The sequence below is a fragment of the Convolutriloba macropyga genome, chromosome 6, assembly GCF_964194025.1.
Source record: "Convolutriloba macropyga chromosome 6, txConMacr16.3, whole genome shotgun sequence".
Classification (NCBI taxonomy): Eukaryota; Metazoa; Xenacoelomorpha; order Acoela; family Convolutidae; genus Convolutriloba; species Convolutriloba macropyga.
Window position 1 is genome coordinate 71,300,687 of NC_134473.1, and position 16,999 is coordinate 71,317,685.

The following is a 16,999-nucleotide window of genomic DNA, read 5'->3' on the forward strand; positions in this document are numbered from 1 at the left end:
GGATTCCGATATTAGTATTTATATCTGTGTATTAACTAGTATGCGGAATTGTGTTTCAATGTTGTTATAATTGTTTCTGCCTGCGGTGACTTAGTTGATGAACTGTGTTAGCGAAAAAATAGCAAAATGAGCAACGCTCTATTTAATGAAATGATCAATCTACTCAGGGAGAAATTTATTTACGTTATTTTTTAACTATGTGAGCCTTATATCAGTTTTTTGGCATAGAAAGCTCAGCAAAAGTTCGTATAACATAATTTTTGTTGAAACTAGTTATATATTAAATCGATTGCGCTCATTTTATGCTGAAAAATTTTATGTTTCAAAAACTTTTCGGTGATCAACTTGAACCTAAGACCTGCCAAAAAATGTTACTAGATCTGCCGTATTGATGCATTTTTGAATACGTTTAACTACAGTTGTACCTCGCCAGATGTCTTTATCGAAATTATGATGAATTAAACAATGTTCCTATAGAGTGTTCTTTCACCTATATTTTGCGCCGTTATATTTTTTGTCAGCTTTACACTGACGAATCGTCCTTTCATCATAGAGACACCCCCAAATTCAAGGGCAAACAGTAGTAACTTTTCCTCATCTGGAGTATCTACAGCTTGAACGAGCACTTCCTGTGAAGAGAGAGTTCTAGCCTTTGCGGAGTGGGGGGATTGCAAAGTGTTGTGTATAAGCTGCACGTCGACCATCAGCGACCGATGAGGCCAAAACAAGTACAACGAAGTTGTGGAACTAAGCCAGACAGGAGGCCTCATGTCTCTAGGAAACAACATGTCAGGTGGGTGCAGATTTTGACAGAACTCGAAATGGTGGCAAGTGCCGTTGGATCCAAAATGCAGACAACAAATGAAAGTAACATCATCAACAAACAACAAAAACACAATCTGAGTACTCTACATAGATTGACATTCAACCAGGTGTGTCGAGAGTGCAGGTAGAGGTGCAGTAAAAATGTGATGCTCTCATCGAACGCAAGATGACAGAACTGTAAGACTCATCCAAACAAATCTAATTTTTGTCTTTGAAGTCCTATATTGATTATCGTAACCGGCAAATCTAACCCCCAGAGTCCATTTCATATCCTATATAGCAACTAAATTCAAGTTGGCCGGGTAAACAATAACTCATTCTTACATTTTTTGAAGAAATTTTGGTCAACATCTAGAAATAATCAAACTGCGGTGATTTTTTAAGATAAAAGTAAAGCAAAAAAGTTTGAAAAATGTCACCTATTGTGAAAAAAATCATAGCAATTTATAGAAAAAAAGGTTTTTAATCCGGGATGCAATAATTGCATAAATTGTCAATTTCAAAAATGAAGAACAAGTTGATCAAGTTTTTCAAATTTGGAATAAAACTCAGTATTGAGAATTTAAAATTTCCGTAAAAAAATTCTTAAGATTTTTAATACGGTTAAGATATTCTTAAGATTTTTGTATTGAAAGTCGCTGGATTCTTATTTTGAGATTTCCGTACGGAAAACTGCGCGGAATTCATAAGATTTCCGTATTAAAAATCGTGGAATTGTTAACTTAGGGTTTGCTCGGTCTGAGTTTTAACCCCAACGCTTCGACAGTCCGAAAAACCGCGCAATTTGAATTGAGACACTTCTTTCGTGAAAAAAATTATGCTAGTTAGACGGCATGTTATGTTAAACAATTCGCCTTTACGTCATCGAAGCAACAACAATGAGCCTTTAACACCTTCGAAGCTTATTGCAGTGCTTGAAAAGTATCAGGAGCCTATAGAAGCCATTGTGTTTTGCCCCAGGGAACTCCTGATAATTACATTTAGCTCAAACGTAGTACTCTGGTCATCATCCATATATTGAAAGACATTGTGTATTAACATAAACAGAAGAAGCCTATTTTACTTAAAGAGCACAGAGCGATACATCAGAAACATGCGCTTGAACTAAAAACACTCACTATAGTGTTAGCACAAATTAACAACCTCCGGTCTTTGATAACACACTCCCGACCAAAAAAAAATTTCTGAGCGCCGTCGTTTGACAATTTGAAACCGTCATGCGTTCGAGGAGGCAGAATTCACCCGAGCCTTTGGTAACCTAAATGATTTTTAGTCTTGCATTGTTGTTGTGGTCTATCCGTTAACTAGTGATGTGACCTAGTTTACTCACGATTTATGGGTTAGTTTGTGGTTGGTTCTTTCCAATAGCGCTCTAATAAATGCTTTGCTCTCCACATTTTTTGAGTTATTCACTACCGTCCGTTTTCCGCAGGTTATCTGGTTTCATTTTTCCGTTTCGGTCTTTTTGTTTCCTTTTCGCTGTGATTCTTTCTTTTCCCCGTTTGTGTGTTGTGTGATGTAGTATGTTGAGATCTTGCTGTGGTAACATTTTTTCTGCTAGTATGCTGGTTGGTTGTTTAGTCTCGTTTTTGCTAGGGTGTGACTTAAACTCATCCTGGAGTTATGGCTGGTTTTTCTTTTAACTTTCACTACACTTGTTTGTTAGCAATTTGTTGTAGCTTGATTAATTTTGGTAGTATGCACTTTTGTTGTCCGGGTATAGTGGTTTGGTAGGGTTTGATTTAAGTTTTTTCTGGAGTTACGGCTAGTTTGTCTGGTTGAGTTTGTTGCTGTGGTTTGCTAGCATTGTTCTTCCTGCCACCTTGCTCGTGACACGCTGTCTTTCTCCCATGCTGTCTCGGCTTTCCGTCCCATCGCATCTTACCCGCTCGACGTTTTCGTCCCGTCCGTATTTTTTACCATTTCGTCACGCGCCGTCCACCCGACGCTTCCCTCTCGCCCGTACCGTTTTCCCGCTTAGTCGCGCGCCGTCCGCCCGACGTTCCCGCCCTGCGCGTGGCATTTTCTCGCTTCGTTAAGCGCTGTTCGCAGGACGTTCGCGTTCGTCCGCCAGGTTTCCCGTTGCGTCGTGCGTTACTCGCTCGTCGTCTTTTCCCGTTCGTGCCGTCTCCCGTTTTGCCCGTGTCGTGCTTTCTGCCTTCACCGCTCTTTCTTTCGCCGAGTACTACTGTACTCGACAAAAACTTTGCTTTTTGGCGGTTTGCTAGGCAAACCGTCATATTGGGGTTCAATTTAACCCATATATGTTGTGTATGTATGTGTGTTGTTTTTGTAATAGTACCAAATTAAACTTTTGTTTCTTGTTTTGATAAGATCACGGCTACATTGCAAGACAAAAAAACTTTAGAGAGCGCGAGCAAAATTAGAGGCTGAACTTAATTACACCCCTGGTGAAATTAACAGTGATGTGGATAAGCAAGACAGGAAAGTTAAGATCGAACGTCTGATTGTGAAGTGCAAAAATGCTTTTACTAGAGTAGTTGATAAGAAAGAAGAGCTCCTTCCTCTGGCACAAAAGACTGAAGATCCAGATGCTGCCTGTTTGAACCTTGAAAAATGGATGGAGACTGTAACTAAGTAACTGAAGAATTCATTGCTGCTGCTCGAGGGTACTCCAATTCGGTCTAAGAAAAAGAGACAGCAGAGCAGTATACCTCTCACCATTCAAGGTCAGGTTCACATATGACTTCCTCGAAAAAATCAAGTTAGCGTCAACGGGACTTAAAAATATCAAGATTTAAAAGGGAGGAATTTCGGAAACAACATGAGGCAAAGCTGCGCATTGAAAGACAGCGTCTTGAAATTGAAAAACAAATTATATTGCAAAAATTGGAAATTGAGCAGCTGGAGGAGCATCATCGCAAGCAACGAGCTATTGCAGCCCTTGAGGAAATTGAGTTGACGACAAAATTGTCAGCAGAGGGGTCTGGTACTTGCAAAATGAGCAAGCTCTTTACGGAAAGAACTTCAGTCAAGAGCAAAAAAACTTTTTCAAGATTAGATCGCTTCGTCACCGGCCGGGAACTTGGCAGATGTTAAAAATGAACCAATTTTCCACTTTTATGGTTCCATCGCCCAAGCCAACCAAGCAATTGTCGCACGTCCTTTTTCAACTCAACCTCTAAACTCACACTCTAATCTCAATACCCATGGCCAAGTTGAGGCTAACATCAACCTCTCTGTCCATGAGCCGCAAGAACCAGGTAGTAGGACCAATGTAATCAATAATGCACATGTTGCAAACAACATATTGGAAGAACAGCAACAGCCTGAAAATACGCCTCCATCACCACTAATAAAATTTGGAATGCCAACTCAACTAAGCGCCCCATACACAGCCCGACAACTGTCTCAACCTACCTTGCACTCTGACGGTTTACAGTTAGATTACCAATTCTTGCGCAGGTTGAGCAAGCCGGGACAGTTGAATTTAGTCAGCCCTCAGCGTTCCCCACCTATTAATGCACTTGCTAATGCTCCGCCAGCGCCTAATCTGCCAAAAGCACACATAAATGTACCTGCCCCATCCCTCATTTTAAACCCCATACAACCGCTTTTCCCGTTTATCCCACCAGAATTCCGTTTTGTTTCTTTGCCGCCAAAAGCATTCCCACTACACGCCAACAACGCGTGTCGAATAGGGTCAATCTGTTACCCTTTTCAACGCCTGCACTATTCATTTGCTCCACAACCGTTTTTGTACCACAATTCGTTAATCCACTGCCCGTACAAAAAAGATACCAGCCCCAAAATTTTGTCCCCATAACCCACACGGCTCCTGCTCCTCCGGATTCAAACGTCTGGCGTTTTCCGCAACAATCCCGTCTAATGCAGTACATTTCAATTCATAGGTAAATCTGTTAACTTAAACTCCGTATAACCGGCCGTGTTAAGTAACCCTAATGTCTCTACATCGCTCCACTCCTATTTTCAATTACCAGCAGCATAAATGTCCAAGATCACATAACATCAGATTTCATGCAACCAAATCCTTTTAGTTCATCCACAGGTACTGCCCCCACCTTTGTTACTGCGATCATTTCATCAACGTATGAAGCTACTGCTACCGTTCCCAACCCGTTGCGTTGGGGTGGCCCGCCGCATCCCACACCTTCGGCTACGTCTTTGGTCTCTGCGGATTTGATGAAGCAGTTGGCAGACACAACCACTTGTAAGAAGAAAAAGCCATTGCCCGAGTCGAAGTTGACAGAGTACATTGGTGATCCCCTGCAGTGGCGTGGAAAAACTAAAAACTCCATCGCTGAGTTCTCATACTGTGGTGAAATGTATAAGGTTGCACTTAAGACACTTTAAAGTAAACTTGGACAACCACAGGCAGTAGTCAGTGCACACTTAGAAAAACTCAGCTCCTTTTCACAACTAAAAGTGCACAATAGCGATAACATCATAAACTAATCTGCAACAATTTCAAGTCTTGTTGGGGTCATTAAATCACTTTCATATGACTCAGTCCTTAAGAACGCCTCACTTCTTAACACGGCTGTGCAAAAATTGCCACCCAATCTGAGAGAGTCTTGGTCACTATTCACAGTGAAAAAACATTGGGTTGAGCCAACACTCCTTGACTTCAACGATTTGTTGAAGGAGAAGGCCGAAGCAAATGACTTAATGAAAAAAACTTCAACACAGGCAAAAACTGAGGATAATACCAACTCAGTAGTCAACACCAAATTTGCTTCAAGAGTTTTTGCTGCTAATACGCAAACTAAGGGCACTCAGAGACCAGCCTCCTTATAGGCAACGCCTCCAATCCATCGCTGCTTTAAAGGTAACCAACGCATCTGGGAGTGTCGAGTATTTAAAGAAAATTCTCCAACTCAGCGAAAAAAGGTAGTGGCGGAAGCAAAACTGTGCTTCTCATGGTTGAGAGAAAAACATATTTTCAGGCAATGCCCAAATCCTAGGTAAAGCAGGAAGGATGGTTGCAGCAGCTCCCACAATACACTTCTTCGTGGAGCTGAGAGGGTTTATCCAGCAGACTCTCTTTCAAACAAAAACAAAAGTAATTCCAATGCTGGCGCAAATCAAAGCAAAACTTCTAGTGTCCAATCATCAAGTAAGACCCCAATTTTGTTATCTGTGAGTAATGTGAACGCCTCTTTCAAGTGACTGAATTACAGTTGACGAGCTCTTCAGGTAAAGATACCACGGCTTTAGTTTTGTGCGATAGCGCTTGCAGTAACTCTTGGGTGCCCAATGATTTTACAAATAGATTTGGTTTGCACGGAACAGCAATGAATCTAACAGTCAAAGGTATAAACACCGAGGAGGTTGTAAACACTAAACTATAGAATTGACTGTAACACCACGCGTTAACCAAGCATTTGAACCATTTAAAGTCAGTCCTTACGTGAAGGATGATTTGAAAGTAGTCGCCGACGTTATCAACATTAAAGCACTTCAGAAAACACACCCGCAGCTAGCAGTTCTATACCCCGTTACATATTGCTAAGGAAACATCGAGATGATACTTGGACAGGGTTTGTATCATGTCATCCGCCCAATAGAGTACTTCGCTGCGGACGAGAAGGGCTCGCCCTTCGCTGTTCGCTTACCCATAGGCAAGGCTCTAAGTGGCCCTCTACCGCCGTCTTCTAGTTTAGTCTTGACTTGTTTTAAAGCAAATTTGGAGCAGGATTTTGAATTCGCTAGTCAGGTAAAATCTTAGTACGACATGAAGTCGTACGGCGCAATTAAGCAAGTACACCCACGATCCGCCTCGGATGCACGTGCGCTTGATATTCGTGAAAACACCACAGTGCATAATGGAAAAAAGTACGATTTCGGAATGCTATGGGCTGAAGACAACATCAAATTGCCCAACAATTACTTCTCAGCGCTGGTTCAATTAAGATCTTTGGAAAAGCGGCTTACGAAAAACCAGTCGTTAAGGGAAAAGTATTCGAATACTATCAAAGAGGACTTATACAAGGGCTATGTAGTAAGGACCAAAGATGCTCATGAGGTGGGAAGTCGCTCGGAATGAGTGTGGTACGTACCACACCATCCAGTTGTTGATTCGAACAACCCGGGAAGTTTCGTAGGGTACTAAACAAAGCAGCTAAATTCCAAGGGGCATCTCTTACTAAGTCATTACTCACTGGACCTGACTTACTAAAAAACCTAATCTATGTACTCCCACGGTTCAGACAACATCCATTTGCCGTATCCGCCGACATCGAGGGAATGTTCCTCCAAGTTGGAGTGTTACTATTTGATCAGCCCTCCTGGTGCCTTTTTTGTCGGGAAGACCCCGCATCAAATGTTTGGTACACCAGTGTACGCGCCACATCTTTGGGGCAAAAAATTCGCCCAACTGCGCCATCTACGTACTTCAGCGCACAGCAAGAGATAATGCTGAGGGTTGCACAGGCGCTGCGAATACCGTACTTGAAACCTTCTACATTGACGATTACATAAACTCCGTGGAATCCCCCGAGAGGGCCCTCATTAGGTCGAAGGAAATGGTACATCTTCTCCATCTAGGTGGATTCAAGCTTACTAGCTTACTAAGTTTGTAAGCAATGTACTGGCTGACCGAACTGATGGGGCTGCCCCATCCAACGAACTGAAAGTCATCGTTTCATCCAAGGAGGAATCAATGCACGTGCTTGGGTTTAAGTGGGATCACAACAACAATCTGGTTGTGAGTAGGGGTACAAACAGCACCATCACGAAGAGTTTAACACAGCGCTTGGTCTCAAGTCTTATGTCAAAAGCCTACGACCCAATTGGTCTTGTCGCACCGTTTACTGTTGGTGCTCGGTTAATCTTGAAAAACATTTGCCGTGTCAATGGACAAAGTTGGGATGACGAGATACTTAAAGACACAGTTGACAGATTCCTTGCCTGGTGTGTTGAAATGCCGCAGTTAGCTGAGATCACTATACCCAGAAGTTACTTTTCAGAACCATTCCAACATCTTGAACTTCACATGTTTTGTGAGAGCTCACAAAACGTATTCAATGCAGTACGTTTTCTTAGGGCCCAAGTAACTTGCACTTCCGAGGAAATTACAAAAGAGCTGGCGGTTGTCGTGGGAAAGACCAGTGTTGCACCTATGAAGGTAATGACAGTTCCCAAGTACAAGCCAGTCTCCTTGCTGCCAGTTTAAAAAGGGGAAATTTGTCAAGCATTAACGGTCACTGTGGATAAAGTATTTATGTGGACAGATAGTACCATCGTCTTAAAGCTGATAAACTCAACGAAAAAACACCCCATCTCCATTGCAAATTGTGTTAGTTAAATTCTGGAGAACACCAGCATTGACAAATGGAACCACGTCGCTTCTTGTGATAATCCGGCAGATGCTGGCACGCGTAGTATGTCCGCTGATGTTTTGCAATTCAGTAACTGGGTGAGGGGTCCTGACTTCTTGAGAACTAAGCATATCCTTTTCGAACCATACATTGACGTCGTTGAAAACATCAAGCTCGGTGTTGTAACCAAGGAACAAGATGATGACTCCATCTCATCTTTAGCAGCATCCGTAACTAAGCCTCTTCAGGAACCAAGCAACATTCTAATCCCGTTTGATAAGTTCAGTTCTTATCAAAAACTACTTCGTGTCACCGCATATATGCTCCGTCTTTTACCATCTCATGAAAGTTACCGTACCGTAGACGGCAGCACAGCGGTACCTGTTGAGCTTGACGAAGCCGAGCGTCATCTCCAGTTCTTGGTTCAAGGAGAGTCCTTTAATACCGAAAAAAGGGATCTTCTTGACAACCACTCCGTTAAGAGGAGCAACCGCATTGCTCAGTTTACTCCGTTTATTGGGCCCCATGGTCTCATCCGTTCTTCTGGTCGACTCCAACGGTTAGTGGAAAATGACTTTGACACTAAGCATCCTATCGTGCTGGATGCGCGTCATAATTTTTTTAAACTGTTCCTGGGGCATACTGATTTGAAGAACCATCATCAGGGCACTGATTACTTACTGTCAAAGGTACAGGAATGTACGTTTGCCATCCTTTAACTACGTCCCTCTCTGCGTTCCGTCAAATCAAACTGCTTCTTGTGTAGAGAGTTCCGTGCAGCAACCTTTCAACCGATCATGGCAGACCTCCCAAAGGAGAGACTCGCATACCAGTCTCCTCCCTTTATCACTTCCGGGATTTGTTATATCAGCCCATTCTACGTCACCGTTCGTAGGACTACCGAGAAGAGGTGGGGATTTCTCTTCACTTGTCTGACTACTCGCGCTGTACATGTTGAAGTCGTTCCGTCCATGGACACTAGTTCCTGTGTAATGGGAGTGGAGCGGTTCTTCTCCGGTCGTGGTACGCCTGCTATGATTTGGTTATATTATGGTACGAACATTATCGGAGCGGAGAAAGAGCTCCGTGAATCTATCGAAAAATGGAAAACGATTAACATCGCCGCCGAACTTGCAAATAAAGGCATTAAGTGGAGGTTCAATCAACCCAGTGCGCCGCACCAAGATGGCCTCTGGAAGAGGTTGTTCCTTAGCTTTAAGAGGGTACCTCAATGTCAGTTATTTAGTTTGAATCGTTGAAGAAAGCAACCCTAGGGTTACTATCCCACTGCTCGGACTGAAAAACTCCGATACGGCTTCGACACCGTTGCTCGCTCCACCGCTGTACGCACGTCGTCTGTATTGCTCATCCGAAGCTCGTTAAGCTTACAACATCTGCTTTCAGTTCGGAGGATTTTACGGAGTAAATAGCAAAATGAGCAACGCTCTATTTAATGAAATGAGCAATCTACTCAGCGAGAAAATTTATTACGTTATTTCTTAACCATTTAAGCCTGGTATCCGTTCGTTGACATATTAGGCTTATTAATTTTATGTTTCAAAAATTTTTTGATGATCAACCTGAGACTAAGTATTGCCCAAAAAATGTTACTAGATCTGCCGAATTGAAGCATTTTTGCCTTGATACGTTTAAAATACAGTTGTGCTTCGCCAAATGTCTTCATCGAAATTATGGTGAATTAAACAATGTTCGGATTGAGTGTCTTGTCTTTCACCTTTATTTTTAGTGCCGCAACCCAGGAGGTCCGAAATGCAACGTCAATAATAGAACCTCATCGTTCTATTTGTGGTGGTATATATTGTGTACCAATAGTGTCACCAAAGAACTATGTTTTCTTAGCATTACACTACGACATAATAAAATGTGAGGATTCCGATAATAATATTTATATCTCTGTATTAACTGGTATGCGGAATTGAGCTTCAAAAATGTTACAATTGTTTCCTTCTGGCTGCAGTGTCTTAGTTGGTGGACTGTGTTACCGCGAGTAAACAAAAAACGAGCAACGCTCTATTTAATGAAATGACCAATCTACTCAGCGAGAAAATTTTATTAAGTAATTTTTTAAAAATTTAAGCCTTAAATCCGTTCTTTGGCATAGAAAACTCACAAAAAGTTCCTTTAACATAATTTTTGTTGATGCTACTAATAAACTAAATCGATTGCGCTCATGTTAGGCTGAGTATTCTTAAGATTCAAAAATTTCTCGATGATCAACCTGAGAACAAGACCTGCCTGTTTGATGCGTTTTTGCGTTTATACGTTTAAAATACAGTTGTGCCTCGCCAGTTGTCTTTATTGAAATTACGATGAATTAAACAATGTTTGTATAGAGTGTTCTTTCACCTATATTTTTTGGTGCCGCTTTCCGGGAGGTCCCAAATGCAACGTCACTGAATAGAACCTCATCGTTCTACTTGTGGTGGTCTATTTTGTGTACCAATAGTGTCAGCAAATAAACATGTTTTCTTAACATTACACTAAGACATTGAAATGTGAGGATTCCGATATTAATATTTACATCTGTGTATTAACTAGTATGCGGATCTGAGCTTCAAGGTTGTTATAATTGTTTCCTTCTGCCTGAAGTGTCTTAGTTGATGAATTGTGTTCCCGATTAAACAGCAAAAAGAGCAACGCCCTATTTAATGAAATGAGCAATTTACTCTGCGAGAAAATTTTATTACGTAATATCTTAAAAATTTAAGCCTTATATCTGATCTTTGGCATAGAAAGCTAAGAAAATTTTCCTTTAGCATAATTTTGCGCTCCTATGCGCTCATGTTAGGCTTAGTAATTTTATGCTTCAAAAATTTCTCGGTGATCAACCTGTGACTGAGATTTGCCAAAAACTGTTACTAGATCTGCCGGTTTGATGCTCTTTTGCCTTGATATGTTTAAAATACAGTTGTGCCTCGCCAGATGTCTTTATCGAAATTATTTTAAACTAAACAATGTTCGGATTGAGTGTTATTTCACCTATATTTTTTATTACCGCGACCCGGGAGCTCCCAAATGCAACGTCACTTAGTTGAATTTCATCGTTTTACTTGTGGTGGTCTATAATGAGTACCAATAGTGTCACCAAAGAACCATGTTTTCTTAAAAATACACTTAAGTTTTATTAAAATGTGAGGATTCAGAAATTATTTCTCATATCTTTGTATTAACTGGTATGTGGAATTGTGCTTCAAAGTTGTTATAATTGTTTCCTTATGCCTGAAGTGTCTTAGTTGATGAACTGTATTATATAAGGGGCCTTTAACACTAATTTGTTTGTCGAGTTAACGGCTGTAAAAGATAGCGTTTCGGCTTGGGGACCTCCAAATAGAGATTTGCCAGATTTATAAGTTGATAATAAATGATTTGGTGTAAGAAAATTTGTTAAAACTATTCTATTTAGTGGAAAGTTAGACTCATAAGAAGGGCTCGCATTTTTTGGTGATAAAATTGCGTTAAACTGTTTATGGTTTGCAGATTTGTTTCCACGATTTGTTTTAACCTACTCATAACAAAACGGTTAAATTTGTTCGGGTGCAATTGAAATTGAAACTTGAGCAATTGGAAGGAAACCTATTTTTAACGTACCATTCTGGCAAAAGCCACTGTTTATAAAATACAATACTATAAGGAATTTCCTGCTATATCAAGGTTCCTTTAAATATAATCAACGATTCATATACTTCATATCAAGTGCTTGATCTCAATTTAAATGGAAAAAGTTTGTCGGTCCAGCGAATTGAAGGCTTCGTTGAACTTTTAAACATTTTTCTGTAGAAAGATGGCTATGCTCGGTAATCTGCTACAAACTTGGGTCGAGAAATTTTCGGGAAAAATGCGCTGAAAAGGCGCTTGACATCTCGACCCGGGACAGTAGTGTGTTTGCCGTAGAGATAGTGCTTAAAGTTTTCGAGACTCCAGACAATTCCTAGTAACTGTAATTTTTTGATACTATAATATTGTTCTGCTTCGTTGAGAAATCTCGACGCATAGGCAATTCTTTGGCAGCTTAACGATGTCTGTTGCTCTAGCGCTGAACCAAATGCTTCACGTTAATGTGGGGTCAACGAAAACGATGGAGCCTTTTAGTTTATTTGGACTGAGTTGGTGGTTGGTATTGTCAAATTCGTCCGAATCGAATTTAATTTCGGAATTAATACTTAAGTTGGAATAGTGAGCGCCCTCTTCTTTGACTTGTTCGGATGGGTGACGTTTCTGTTGTTGATATTATTCTGACTTGCTGATGGTAGATTTTGCGGTTTTTGGGACACGATTGATGTCGTCTTATTGGTAGAAAGTGATTAAAGGACATATGCAGGGGTGTCTATGTTGTCCTGAAAATTGTCGTCAATCATTTGCTTTTTCAAGGTCCTCCTTTTGTTTTTTGTTCCACTCGCTTATCCATACGGGACTAACCTTGGTGGTAACTGGTAAAGTGGTTGGTAACCGGAGACGTGCGAAGTGTAGAACTATAGGCAGTAGCTGACTTTTGTTGTCTTTCACTGAATTTATTAGTAGGTGGCTCCTTGCGTTTAACACACTTGATTTTTCTGGAGTTGTTGACATTGGTTTTTTTCTCCGAGATGCGCTTCCAGTTTGCTTTCATTAGGTTCGATTTGGAATGCTCTATCGGTTTCCCTCTCTCCTTGTTTATGCACTTGGGATCCACGCATTTGTTTGTTGAGTCCGTTGGCCGCGTGACGTCGACTCAGAGCTCAACGAGTTCACCTCTTAGCATCTGATTACTGATAGACGCGCCTTTTGTAGTTGTTCGAGCAGCGTGTGTCTAGAGGTTGACATTCCAAGTTAAGCCTGATCGTAATTTTGGCCGCTGTTGTCGGGTCTGCCCGGTATAACGTTTTACTGTGGAGTGGGATTTTTTTAATAATTGATGCTCCGTCAGGTATCTGTTCATCTAATCATTCGAGTCAGGTATCGGTTCAAATAATCCGTCGTCTCCGATTAACACTTTTGTCAGTTCGCTCCTCAAAATTGCTGTTTGGCTGTTATATGCATTAATAAATTTGAATATCAAGTAATTGCGCGATTTCTCTGCTTCATCCAAGACTCGTTGCTTGTTTATTTCAATTTCAACATTAGATATTTCATTGTTCTACTTCCGGTTGTCCATCAGCAGTTGCGAGCCCAACGTAACAACATATAACCAATTTTTTAGAATATATCATTGCATTTTAAATAGTGAAGGTTCCGATGCTATAATTCATAACCGGATTCTATTCTTCAGCAAAGTAATGCTTCAAAGGCTGTTACATTCTGCTGCATTCAAATTTTTAGTCGATGAACTGTTCTATGTACCGCGTCTGCAACAATAATTTTTGCGTTCTCACTTTAGTTTTTTAAACAACCAAGTTGACGTTTATTTATCTGCATTGAGAGCTCTATGAGGTTTATATCGCTAGTCTTCTGCAATTGCTGACAACAGATCAACATTAATTTTTTGCGCACAGTGTTTTCACAGTGTTTTCTTAGGCAACGTTCCTGATCGAGTCTCACTTTTGTTTCCTTATAAAATAGTGTCCAGAATATTTGACAGATAAACAATCAACGCTTTGTACGTTTAGATCTTGTACCACTTTCACCTTGGATAATTTCGTCCCATTTTTGTTCAGGACTGGATTTATCACTCTTTGTTGGCCGTAAGGTGGGGCCTTGTAATTTGCTTTTGTCGCATAAGATTTACATTTAATGTCAGAGTTATGAATTTGTTAGCAGGATTTACTGGTTTAACGATCTTACCGAAAAATTGTCAAATTTTGAGTATTCGGACCTCGTGGAAGAAGTTTTTGTTTAAAAAAATTGCAACAATACGCTGCTTAAAAGCTTTGCCATGCCCTTTCTTCCTGGTTTTGTGCCATGGAAAACCTTTTATTACTGTATCCCTGTTTGTCTGCGGGATGACTATCCGCCTGTCAATGACTATGCGACCATTAAAAGTGCTCAAAAGTTTTTATTGGTAGCTGTTTTATTTGCTCAAACGTTTACATCTTCTGTTGTTCAACATTATGCACTCACTTTTCTCGCATTTTTGTGTGACAAAATTGGTGAGAATAATGATAACCTAAAGTTAAATAATCAATGATCTGTTTTTCGGCTGCTGAATCGAATGTACACTTTTGTGGTTAAGTAAAAAGTGTGTTGTTTGATCGTCCGACTTGAGGAACTCTGATTGGAGAGTTGCCGATATTACTTGTTTACATTAAGCGTTTCCAGTTAAGGAAACTTGTTGCTTTTATTCTGTATTCTGTTCACTAAAAAGTTGAACTCATAAGTTATACTCGCTTTGTTTGGAGATAAATCTCTGTCTAACTGTTTAGGTTGGTGCACATATTTTATACTATAATTTATTTGTTTTTGCGAGCATGACTTTGTCGGTCAAATTTACTAATCACGTCAAATAACGTATAGTTGTGCTTAGTTTTTGCCTAGGACAGGTGTAAGTGTTGAACTTACGTTAATGTTTTGCCGACAATTGTGTGCTATTGATTGTTTAACGAGTTGGGACTTGGAGCGATGAAAGTTCGGTTATTGTTCGTCCCTTGTTTTCTTAGTGCAAACGCTTCACATTTGTATAGGTATATCCAATTTTCTTTCTCAAACCCGAACGTTTTTTTAAGTCGGCTGCTTTCTTTTGAATTAATCTTGATCTTCCTCTATGTCTCCATAATTGGGTTTATCTATACATTTTATTAATTGTTTCATATCGACCACTCTGTTTTTTGAACTAGTCTTTTTCTGCTGAAATTTTTTTTGTTTTGCGGATGGCAACCATCTGTGCTACCACAAATTTTTGCTTAGCTTGATATAGCGCTTTATGCTATAACTATGTTACGTGAAGTACATTTAATGAACCCCATTTGATTTCCTGCAAAGTGATCAACTTGCGTGTCAAATGGACCTTCGTCTGTCAATTCCCAGCAAGTTAAAAAATTTTGTTGATTTTTCCTTTTTTTCTTCCTTAAAAAGAGTACAATGATTGCAGATTTGCTTTATCGTTACAATGCTTCAGCTGTATCCAAATGGACTGGAATTTGACTACGTGCATATATAAGGTCTCAAAATTGAAAACCATGCAGGACCAAGGTTGTTACTTTAATTTTTCTGATATTGCAACCATAAAATATTCAAAGTTTGAGATAACATTACAGTTCTCTAGTAAAAATTTTGCTTTAACTATTCGGTCCATTAAGGACGGGAATCGTTTCGTCAAATTAGATTTCGAAACTGTTCTTCTTAGTTGGGTTTGGTTGCCGGCTGCACCAGGAGTTTTCATCATCACGTTAAATGTGTCTGGCCGTTCTTTTTGCCACTGAGCTGACGACACTGCCTGTATCTGTAATTGCTTATGTTCTATGTTGCCAATTTTTTCCATTAGTTATTTGGGATCACCGTGTTTGATTTGATTTTTTTGGCTGCTGTCGTCGTTTGTTGTAACATTGACGAAATGATCTCTGTCCAAGGTGCTGAAACCAGCTTTGATAGCGCTGAAATGGGGCTAGTTAACGTCATGTTCGCTTGGTTCCTGCTGTCTGGATTAAAAATGCACGATGTTTACTGTTTTAATAGCACTTTGGCTGCTTCTTATCGGTAAATTTTTACAACCACTAGAAAAGTAGTTTTTTCCACATAAATTGAAGTCTTTACCAATAGCAGGAAGTTTTTTGTGATGAGCTTAGTATTATATTCGTCAACAGTTTCTGCATCTGTTCGATGTGTGCTTGTGACGTGTAATTCTTTTCAGTTCATCTGACTAGCGATATTTCCCAGTGCCGACACTTCTTAGTTATCATACTACGATCATTAGTGATATCATACAAATCATAGACTATAACTTAGTATGATCTTTATAAGATTTCCAATTTTTCATCCATGAGTTTCTATGATTTTTAAGAAATCAAAAATTATGGTTGTATTGAAACAAGGAAACCATAAACTATGTCGTTTGCTTAAACGTCGAAAAGGCATATATGATTTTTTCTGAGTACTAAGAAATCATTAATGGTCCTAGTATGAACTTTAGGAAATCATTTATGATCTTGGTAAATTTGCTAAGAAATCATGAATGGTTTTCATATGAGTTTCAAGATATATTATCAATAACAAAGAGCTTTTTTGTGATTCCTCTTGCTATCTCGAACTGCAATAAAAAGTGTCCGCACTTTAGGCGAGTTTTTCGTTGCAGCCCAAAAAAACAGAGGCTAAAAAGACACAAAACTTTGCGAAAAGCCAGAACCTAAAAACAAAGTATGAGAAAGGTAGCACCATAAAATGTGAAAGCAAAAGAAACACACAAGAGAAGGGGAGCAGTCCCTATAAGGGCACAAGGAAATGGGTAACCTATGAAAACGGAGAAAAAAGCATTTATTTAAAAAATCAATATTTTGCCATAAAAAACAAGAAATTGCAGTCGTGAGCTATAAATTGAACGACAGTTTTTCGGTAGATAGGTATTTTACTGTGAAGGACAGGGAATTTAGTCTCTAGATCAACAGAAAAAAGTTGGTTTTTCACACGGAAAAATGAAATTTTTTCGAACAAACAATTTTAAAATTACGTATCTTTAATCTATCGCATCGAAGAATTGTCCAAATCGAACCACACTAAGTACGGATTATACCCTGTGTAATTCGAATGTTAAAAAGGAATTTTTGCTCAACCTGAACTAGAGAAAAATTTAGCATCTCACAGAATAAGTTTCATTTTTTTTCAAATAGCTAATTTTAAAAACAAAGAGTTTTTATCGAAGCAAGAAGTAGTGTAAATCAAACAAAACTTGGCATGCACCATACCCCGTATATGTCAAGAGTAAAACAAGAGGAGTTTTTACTATAGAT

The 16,999-nt window shown here is 39.7% G+C and overlaps 2 protein-coding genes across 2 annotated transcripts in view; one reads left to right on the top strand and one right to left on the bottom strand.

The window, feature by feature from the left end:
- Nucleotides 1–16,999, bottom strand: part of LOC142340586 (glutathione synthetase-like) — a 494,803-nt gene that overhangs the window by 271,782 nt on the left and 206,022 nt on the right. The gene's annotated exons all lie outside the window — the stretch shown is intronic.
- The window catches only part of LOC142341395 (uncharacterized), a 128,676-nt gene continuing 112,390 nt past the window's right edge, over nucleotides 714–16,999 (top strand). The window contains exons 1-2 of the mRNA XM_075392322.1: nucleotides 714–949; nucleotides 4,845–5,132. Coding sequence (XP_075248437.1) covers nucleotides 714–949; nucleotides 4,845–5,132 — 524 coding nt within the window. The remainder of the gene's footprint in view (nucleotides 950–4,844; nucleotides 5,133–16,999) is intronic.